At 51.6% G+C, this 10,271-nt stretch overlaps 1 protein-coding gene across 1 annotated transcript; it reads left to right on the top strand.

Moving 5' to 3' along the window:
* Window positions 1-2,060: 2,060 nt before the first annotated feature.
* Window positions 2,061-4,101, top strand: PDE247 (Tetratricopeptide repeat (TPR)-like superfamily protein). Its single transcript, XM_008802050.6, has one exon. The coding sequence runs from the start codon at window positions 2,166-2,168 to the stop codon at window positions 3,687-3,689; it is 1,524 nt and encodes a 507-aa protein (XP_008800272.3). The 5' UTR covers window positions 2,061-2,165; the 3' UTR covers window positions 3,690-4,101.
* Window positions 4,102-10,271: the final 6,170 nt, after the last annotated feature.

Here is a 10,271-nt window from a genome sequence, read left to right as displayed (position 1 = left end):
CTAAGCCAAAAATCAGGATTAGACTAAATCCATACCCAAGATGAGATTCTCTTCACCTATACACCACTCCCCTAGAGAACCTTTCAAATAAGTGCTCTAGTGCCTTGATAGATTACCACGCCATCACCTATTGAGAACCTCCTCTATTCTTTGAGTATCATCCTAACATAGGCATGGAGGGTCTCCACCGAACACACTCTGACAAGAAGACTTCTTTGTTTTTGCTGTTTTAGGTTAGAGATCGATCGTAGGTCCAAACCTTGAACACAATCCAAATCGCAACCTCATACAACCTGAACAGCTCACCGTCGAGTCCTCCATTGTCTCTTCTCCTTGGCGCCTTGGTCAAGCTAGTCCTCAGTGGCAACACTAATAATAAAGAATATCGTTGATAGTCATTATTAGGGGCTTGAGCTCCGAGTTATGCATAAACTATTTAAAAATTATTATCTCAATAAATTGGATAATGGCCTATCTGTTCTTCAGAAAGGGACTTGAGAAGAAATTATATCCTACACCATGTGCACTACGTCGATGGTGCACCACATCAATACCATTTCGACACATGACCAGGCTCGCCATTTTAGATTAAAATAAGGGAGAAATGGGAGCAAATCACCCACTCCCCTTTTTCCTCCTAATGAGAAACCCTAGCCCTATTCCACCTCCCTCTCCAACCTATCTAGCTGAGATTTGAACGAAAACAAAAGCTTCACTGATTCTTGATTTTGAGCATTAAAAGCTCGGATTGTAAAACCACTAGATCTAAATGAAAGAAAGAAAGAAGCATTGGAATGCAAGAGATCCAATCAATTGGTTCTCACTCTCTGAAATAGAGTGCTGGACGTCGCATGCTTGATGACGATGTTGAGGTCGTTGAAGCCTTCTCCTTGATGGGGTAATCGCTGTTGTTGTTCTTGTTGCCACTTGCCGATGGCTAGTTGTCCGATTAGAGCTTCACCTTGAAGACCAACACCCACTAGACTAGGGTGAAGATTATTCCGATGATGGTAGCCATTGGGATCAAAATCTCTATTAAGAGTGGGAAATGCCACCCTATTGCTATATTTGGTCGGAATGAGTCGCCCAATGAGCAGCACAGCCCCCATTCCCCAAAAAATGTGGAACCAAACGCCAAGGGTTTCGAGGTTTCGAGAGATTTCTCTCTAGTGAAGCCCTTACCTTAAGTTGATGTGGCGAGCCTAGCCATGTGTCCAGATGAGATTGATGCAATGCACCATGGTGCACATAATGTTGGGTATAATTTCTCTGGAGCTAAGAAGTTGGGTGGGTTTAGTAAAAATTTATTTAATTTCTAAAATAACTTTATGTATTTATATTATAATGTGCATGGCCACATACGACACAACAATTGGACCTCCTTCACATCTGATTTCCGATTGTATCTTCCGCACGGAAGAGTAATTAATTTTTTTTGCGACCTCAACAGCTTATTTTGGTAAGTATTTTATTTACACGGCATTTTTGGTAAGTATTTTACGTAGCTTCCAAACGGTGCTAAGGGCTTGTTTGGTTCGCGGGAAAAAAAAGGAAAAAGTGTGGTCAACGGAAAAGTAATGAGATGCCTCTTATTTGGTTTGAGTTTTCAAAGGAGAGATGCTGGAAAGTTGTATTCCAATAGAAATATGATTTCCACATTTTATGAAAAAGATCTTTCCCATGCAAAACATGGAAAAGTTACTTTCCCATGACGTAGAAATCATTCCATTTTTATTTTTTTTCCAAAAAGATCTTTCAGCATTAAAAAAGCATTAAAGAGACATTAAAGTCCTAATTTTTATTAAAGGTATAATAAGAATTGTACATAACTTTCTCAATAAAGTGGATGATCAACCAAACAGAAGCATTTTGGAAATCTGTCACTTTTCCATGGTCAACCAAAAATGCCAAAAGTACTTTTCTAAGCATTCTCTCCGTAGGAATCTACTTTTCAAAAATAATATTTCTAGAAGAAAAAATGCTTTCCGCGTACCAAACGAGCCCCAATATCTCTCACTGTTTGCACAGATCTCAAAGGGAATATTACGGAAAAAAAAGGGGAATCATTCTTTGGCGCGAAAAATCCACCCCGGACCCTTCCGCTCGGTCTCTCACGCATCATCCCCAACATCCTCCATTCCCACCACCGACCTGCCCTCGTCCAAATGACGTCCGCCATCCCCCAGCCTCTTGGGGCTCTCTCCTCTCCAAAGCCTCTTAGTCTATCTTCCGTTGATCGAACACAATGGAGCCCTCCACAATGCGTCGTCTCGTGGACCGCTTCCATCGCCCGTGTCGCCCGGCGTGGCCTTCTCCTCGACGCCGCCTTCGCTTTCTCTGGCATGCTTTCCGCTGGCGTCCAGCCCAACCATGTCACCCTGGTCACCCTCCTCTCCGCGTGCGCCGACTTCCCGTCCTCCTCCTACGCCCTCCCTCTGGGCCGCGCCCTCCACGCTCACGCCCTCAAGTGCCGGCCCGTCCCTAGCCGCTGCGGCGGCGTTCACGATCCGCTTGTCCTCGCCACTGCCCTCGTCGACTTGTATGCTAAGTGCGGCCGGGCGGACCTTGCTCGCGGAGTGTTCGAACGAATGCCCGTTAAAAACCTGGTCTCTTGTAACACTATGATCGCCGGGTACATGAGGAACGGCGATGTTGATCAGGCTATCTCTATGTTTAACGAAATGCCAAACAGGGACAGGGTGTCTTGGACGGCAGTGATCGATGGTTGCGTTAAGAATGGCCTCCTCGACGAGGCACTGGAACATTTTCGAGAAATGCAGCTCTTTGAGATTGATCCTGATTACGTCACGCTTATTGCGGTGATCGCTGTTTGTGCTGATCTTGGAGCACTTGCGCAGGGGCTCTGGGTCCACCGCTATGCTATGCGCCGAGATTTCCGGAACAATGTTAGGCTGGGAAATTCTCTCATAGACTTGTACTCGAGATGCGGACGGGTGGATTTTGCTCACCAACTGTTTGAACGAATGCCTAAGAGAACTCTGGTTTCATGGAATTCGATGATTGTTGGCTTTGCAAGCAATGGGTGCTGCAGGGAGGCTCTTGAGCACTTCGATATGATGCGTAGGGCAGGGTTTGAGCCCGACGGAGTTAGTTTCACAGGTGTGCTTACTGCCTGCAGCCACGCTGGTTTGGTAGATGAAGGTTTCATGTACTATGATCTCATGAGGAAAGATTATGAGATTCCTGTGAGGGTTGAGCACTATGGATGTGTGGTGGATCTTCTTGGCCGAGCTGGGCGGTTGGAGGAGGCAATGCACGTTGTGGAAGGTATGCCGATGAGGCCAAATGAGGTGGTGCTGGGTTCTCTACTGGCTGCTTGTAGAATGCATGGGGATGTTTGGTTGGCAGAGAGGCTGATGGGATACCTTGTCGAGTTGGAGCCTGAATGTGATTCGAATTATGTGCTCTTGTCAAATATGTATGCTGCAATTGGGAGGTGGGAAGGTGTGGGTGAAGTCCGGAACAAAATGAAGGCTATTGGGATTAAGAAGAGACCGGGTTTCAGTCAAGTGGAGGTTAATTGTGATGTTCATGAGTTTGTGGCTGGAGATAGGTCACACCCACAGTCTGACGACATTTATCAGATGCTTAACCTGCTTGGACTTCAAATGAAGCTAAATGGCTATGACCCCCAAGCTACTATGGACATACCATGGGCCTGCGAGTGATTCCACTGGATTCCGAGAAGCCCGTGCTAATCCATGGAGACACGAAACTACATGCCGGCCTTTATGATAGTCACCATGGAAGCGATGCAGTCATATTGCAGATAACGGATCGTCTGGAAGCATCGCCATAGACATCTCTGATGAAGCAATGGTGGATAGGCTAAGCTATCTGGGTAGCGACCAAGGTGGAGCTACTGCTTGAGGTGTGCCAATCCATTGATTTATTTGAATATGAATCTGCTAGACGAAACCAGATGAAGGAGCACGCTTTCCAGAGGGAATTTCTGCAGAACTTTGTTCTAAAGATTGCTACTAGAGATGAACAAAGCCTGCGAGTACCTGTTTTACCTTAGAACATGTAAATTCAAAGTTTTCTTGTGGAATCTTTGCCATGAAGTGAGACCCTTATCCATATACAAGTGATACATGATAGATGTATAATTTGAGTCGTAAAGACCCAATGCTAAGGCAAGAATTATATATACTAGCCACCAACACGCGGACAATGGATATGAGTGATTACATTGAGATTCATTATCGTTTATAGGGCTCCAAAGCAGACTTGTCTCTTGATTTGTTGGGAACCCACATAACACTATTTTAGAAAAATGAAAAAGATGGAGACTGTTGGGGAAAAACCCAAATCATCTGGAAGATGCTGTTTCAAGGGGCGCCCGATGCAAGGCAACCACCTCGGTCGGGCGCCCGACCAGAGGGCGCCGGCCAAGCAACGCCCGGGCCGCAGGCGCCCGACTTAAGGCAGCCAGCTCGGCCCGGAGCCCGACCAGAGGGCGCCGACCAAGCAATACCCGGGCCGTAGGCGCCCGACTTAAGGCAGCCAGCTTGGCCAGGCGCCTGACCAGAAAGCGCCGACCAGGCAACGCCCGGGCCGCAAGCGCCCGACTTGGGGCAGCCAGCCCCGCTCAGTGCCCTGCCGGATGCCAGGTTCCGAAGCATCCCACCCTAGTACTCGGCCTTGGCCTGACACCTTTCGGGAGCCTGACTCCAGACTCAAATCTCGCCATATCAGGCTACCGCCAAACCATTAATGCGCATGGCCCCTGCAGGCCTCCAGTGCACTTAACCATTAATGAGCACGACTCAGGATGATCTCCGGATCACTCGACCATCAAAGCGTATGACCTTTCCCGATCACCGGTTCGCTCAACAATCAATGCGCTTGTTATCTACGGACCCCAGGCCCTCCACAGTGGGCGGTTGAACCACTCCACCAGGTCCGATCAACCACGATAGTTCACTGACTCCGGTCTGATCCGGTCTCATCCCCCACGACACCATTAATGCACATGATCGTGCTCAATTATCACAAAGAGGACAATTTGCCCCGTCACCTCCCAGGTAATACAATATCCCTCTATAAAGGGGAACCCCTCGATTGGGGGAAGGGAGAGACACAAAAAAACCCAAAAAAGAAACATCCTCCTTTTCTCCCTCTTACTTTTCCCCTCTGACTTAAGCATCGGAGGGCTGGCGCCGGGAACCCCGGCCACCGGCTTCTTGCAGGTCCTCCGGAGGATGCCACCCGCCGATGTACCACCGTCCGCCATTCCAACAGTGGAGCTCCTCCCCCCTCAGCCGACGGTCGCCCCCGGGTCCAATTTCCAGCAATAGTTGGCGCTAGAGGAAGGGCCCGAGTCGCGGTCATGAAGTTGAGGAGTAAAGGAGCCTCCAATGCCTCCCGGCGTTCCCCACAAAGCCCCGGACACTCTGTCCAGAATTTACCACCTCCGGCTGATCCAATTTTCCAAGTTCAGCCAGAACAGTTCAATGTCCTGGTACAGCAAGTCCAGGCACTAGCCGCTGAAGTTCAAGGTCTGCGACGCGAGGAAACCCTACCTACGCTCGCCCCGCAGGCCCAGGTCCCGCCGGTGCTTCCTCCAAACGGCCCGATTTTCCAAGGCCAGAACCTTCACGGCTCTTCCCGGGCCAACAACGAGGAGCGAGTGTCTCCCCGGAGAGAGCTGCTTGGGGGATCTTTAGACAGAAGGCCCCAGCTCTCCGAAGCAGAGTCGGCATCGGACCACCGCGAGCCGGAGCAAACTACGGCAACAATTCCTCGGGCTGGGGAGCTCGACAGGAAAGTCGAGAACCTGAAGCACCAGATCGAAGCGCTCCGCAGCAGAAAGGCAAGGCATGAGGGGGACTTTGAATTCACCACCAAGTCCCCCTTCTCCCGCCAGATTGAGGATGAGCCGATCCCCTCGAGGTTCAAGATGCCTCAAGTGGAGCCTTACAGCGGAACCACCGACCCCCTCGACCACCTGAAAAGCTACCGGGCTCTCATGGCACTACAAGGTTCCTCGGAGGCTGTGCTCTGCAAGGTCTTCCCAGCGACCCTCCGAGGGACAACTCGACTCTGGTTTTCCAGGTTGAAGCCAAGTACGGTATCATCTTTCGAGCAGCTCGGCAGACAGTTCGCCACCAACTTTGCTGCCAGCCGACGCCAACAGCGGACGCCGGATTCCCTCCTAGATATCAAGCAGAAAGAGGGAGAATCTCTCAAAGAGTACCTCGACCGCTTCACCGCCGCGACCTGGGAAGTTCGCGAGCTCGACCAGTCGATAGCCATGTCGGCGTTAAAGACTGGAGCTCGCTCTTAGAGATTTCTCTTCTCCATCGAGAAGAGCTTCCCAGCTGACTTCACCGAAATGCTGGCCCGGGCCCGAAAATATGCGAAGGCTGAGGAGGCCATCGCCTCCAGGCGGGGCGCGACCGAACAGGCTTCAAAGAAGCAAAAGAGGCGCCGCGAGGAGCGCGGCCGCCGGCGAAGCCCATCTCCCCGTCGAAATAAAATTTTGACACGACTAAGGAGTCCACCTCGGCAACAGAGGCGGCGCAGAACAAAGTCCCCGCCCCGACTGAGGTCTCCAACACGGCCGCGGGTTCAGCCGGGGAAGTATGAGAATTATACTCCCCTCAACGCTCCCCGGACGGAGATTTTGATGGAGATCGAGGGCCGAGATTATTTTCGACCTCCATCACCGATCAAGGGTCCCGGAGCCCACCGCAACCCTAGGAAGTATTGCCGCTTCCACCGAGATCACGGTCACACCATAGAGGACTGCTTTCAGCTCCGGGACGAGATCGAGGCACTCATCCGTCGCGGAGTATTGAACCGGTTTGTACAAAACCGACTCGAGGAACGAAGGCCAGTAGAAAATACCAAGCAGCCAGGAGCCTCAAATGTCAATAGGCCCATCGCAGGCACTATTGACACCATCGGAAGAACCTTGGTCGGAGGGCTGGCCGAGGAAAGGGACCCCCCAAAGCGCCTGCGCACCTCCGAAGCCATCTCATTCTCAGACGAGGACTTAAAAGGGGTTGAAGTTCCCCACGATGACGCGGTGGTGATCTCAATGATTGTAAATAAGTTTGATGTAAAACGTGTCCTTGTTGATAATAGAAGCTCGGCAAATATTTTGTATTATGCTGCTTATCAAAAGATGGGGGTGGCAAAAGACCAACTTCGGAGAATGAATGCTCCGCTGGTTGGATTTACCAGGGATTCGGTCCCGGTTGAGGGCGAAGTCGGCCTCCTGGTCACGGTCGGGCTTGCCCCTCGAGAAAACACCGTAGAGACAGATTTTCTTGTGGTCCGCCTGCCCTCAGCCTATAATGCCATTCTTGGACGACCAGGGCTGAACGCCCTCCGAGCCGTGGTCTCGACCTATCACTTGCTTATGCGATTCCCTACTGACCAAGGAGTCGGCGAAGTTCGCGGGGACCAATTGAGAGCCAGACGATGTTATATGGCGGCTTACAAAGTAAAACGGCCAAGCAAAGTACCTGGCCAGCAGGAATTATCGGCTGAGGTGTCCACTCAAGCAACGGACCGCATGTTGCCCATCGAAACCTTGGAGGTGCGGGACCACCCTTGGAAAAAGCGGGTGGAACCTGGTGAGCTTCTTACTCAAGTTCCCATACAAGAAGATTGTCCAGAGCTGACCGTGCAAGTCGGCTCCGGCCTGAGTTCCCTGGAGAAGGAACAGCTGATCGGATTCCTCCGGGCCAACAAGGACATCTTCGCCTGGACCCCCGCCGATATGCCGGGAGTCGACCCCGAGGTCATGGTTCACCGGCTCCAGGTGAGACCAACTTGCAGACCCATAAAGCAAAAGAAGCGGGGATCCACCCCGGAACGACAGCGAGCTGCGGCCGAGGAAGTGGACAGACTCCTCGAGGTCGGCTTCATCCGGGAGGTCTCCTACCCGGATTGGCTCGCCAACGTGGTCCTTGTGAAGAAAACCAATGGAAAATGGCGTATGTGCGTGGACTACACCGATCTGAACAAGGCCTGCCCAAAGGATAGCTTCTCCCTTCCGAGCATCGACCAGCTCGTGGATTCCACTTCGGGGCACCAACTCTTGACCTTCATGGACACCTTTTCGGGATACAACCAAATCCGAATGGCGCCAGAAGACGAGGAGAAGACAGCTTTCATCACCGACACGGGCACTTATTGCTACAAAGTGATACCGTTTGGGCTAAAGAATGCAGGAGCTACATACCAGAGGTTGGTCAACCAAATCTTCAAGGACCAAATAGGCCGAAACATGGAGGTCTATGTGGATGACATGCTGGTAAAAAGCCGGACAGCCGAGTACCATGTGGCCGATCTCGACGAAACATTCTCCAAGCTCAAGAAGTACCAAATGAAGCTTAACTCGGCCAAGTGTGCGTTCGGAGTCACCTCGGACAAATTTCTGGGTTTTATAGTAACCCAACGCGGAGTCGAAGCTAACCCCGAGAAGATTCGGGCGCTGCAGGAGATGGTACCACCAAAGACGGTTAAGGAGGTACAGCGACTCACCGGGCGGATCGCGGCCCTGGAAAGATTTGTCTCCAGGTCGGCCGAGCGGTGCCTCCCATTCTTCAGAATTCTCAAGCGACCAAAGGACTTCTTGTGGTCGGGAGAGTGCCAACGAGCTTTCGAAGAACTTAGATGCCTTCTCGCCTCTCCGCCGCTGCTCACCAAGCCTCAACAGGGCGAGCTTCTCTACCTGTACTTAGCTATCTTCCCGGTCGCAGTGAGCTCGGTTCTTGTCCGGAAAGAGGACAAGCTTCAAAAGCCTGTCTACTATACCAGCCGGGTCCTCAGAGATGCTGAGACCCGATATTCTAAGCTGGAAAAGACAATCTTCGCCCTAATCATCTCAGCTCGAAGACTCCGACCCTACTTCCAAGCTCACACAGTAGCCATACTGACCGACTAGCCAATAAAGCAGATCTTACAACGATCGGACCAGGCCGGGAGAATTACCAAATGGGCAGTCAAGCTCGGGGAGTTTGATCTCGAATACCGCCCAAGACCGGCAATTAAAGCTCAGGCGCTCGCTGATTTTATCGTAGAATGCACCCTGCCAGACGACCCCGAGCACCTACACATACCAACGGGGAGACCCCAAGGCCGCCCTGGGTCCTGTACGTAGACGGCTCCTCGACCTCGGGGGGTAGCGGGGCAGGACTCATCCTCACCAGCCCGAATGGGGTAGTTGCAGAGCAAGCCTTACGCCTCGAATTCCCTGCCTCGAATAATGAGGCGGAATATGAGGCACTCATCGCTGGGCTCAAATTGGCAAGAGAGCTGAAGGTCGAAGACCTAAAAGTCTATAGCGACTCCCAGCTGGTCGTAAGCCAAATTCTAGGAGATTTTGAAGCGAAAGAGCCCTCAATGCAGAAATATCTTCATAAAGTACGGGAACTCATCTCCGCCCTGGGCGCCTTCAATATTCAGCATATCTTCAGAACGGAGAACCTCAGGGCCGACCTATTGTCAAAGTTGGCGATCTCTTGCATGAGCGAGCTCCCCAAGGCGACGGCGCTCGAATATCTCCAAACACCCAGTACAGAAAAGCCTGACCCGGCCATGTGCATAGACACCGAGCCGAGCTGGATAGATGAGCTCGTCGACTATCTACAAAGTGAGGTCCTCCCCGAGGATGAGCTCGAATCTCGCCGGATCAGGCGCCAAGCTTCCCGATTCATATTATATGAAGGCAAGCTCTACCGGAAGTCGTTTACCTCTCCTCTCCTCAGATGCCTCCACCCGTCGGAAGCAGATTATGCTATGCGAGAGGTCCATGAAGGGATATGCGGGAACCATTTGGGAGGCCGAGCATTGGCTCATAAAATCTTGCGCCAAGGATATTTTTGGCCTACACTCCAGAAGGACACACTAGACTTTGTCCGAAAGTGCGACCGATGCCAGCGAAATGCCAATGTCCAGCACCGGCCTTCGGTCCCGCTGACTTCAATCGGTGCACCTTGGCCGTTCGCCCAGTGGGGCATCGACATCCTAGGGCCATTCCCCCTGGTGACCGGGCAGAGAAAGTTTCTGGTCGTCTCCATCGACTACTTCACCAAGTGGGTCGAAGCCGAGCCGGTGGCCCGGATCACTGAGCAGAAAATGAGGGACTTCATCTGGAAGTCAATCATTTGTAGGTTTGGGCTCCTCCGCATCCTTATATCTGATAACGGTCGTCAGTTGGACAACATCCGTTTCAGAGAATTCTGCTCCGAGCTCGGCATCGACCACCGCTTCACCTCGGTAGCTCACCCCCA

This window comes from Phoenix dactylifera, chromosome 7 (genome assembly GCF_051530095.1).
Source record: "Phoenix dactylifera cultivar Ajwa chromosome 7, Ajwa_hap1_PhDact_Kaust_v1.1, whole genome shotgun sequence".
In the NCBI taxonomy this organism is placed as follows: domain Eukaryota; kingdom Viridiplantae; phylum Streptophyta; class Magnoliopsida; order Arecales; family Arecaceae; genus Phoenix; species Phoenix dactylifera.
The sequence above is the reverse complement of the archived record's forward strand: the minus strand, read 5'-3'. Positions and strand labels throughout refer to the sequence as shown.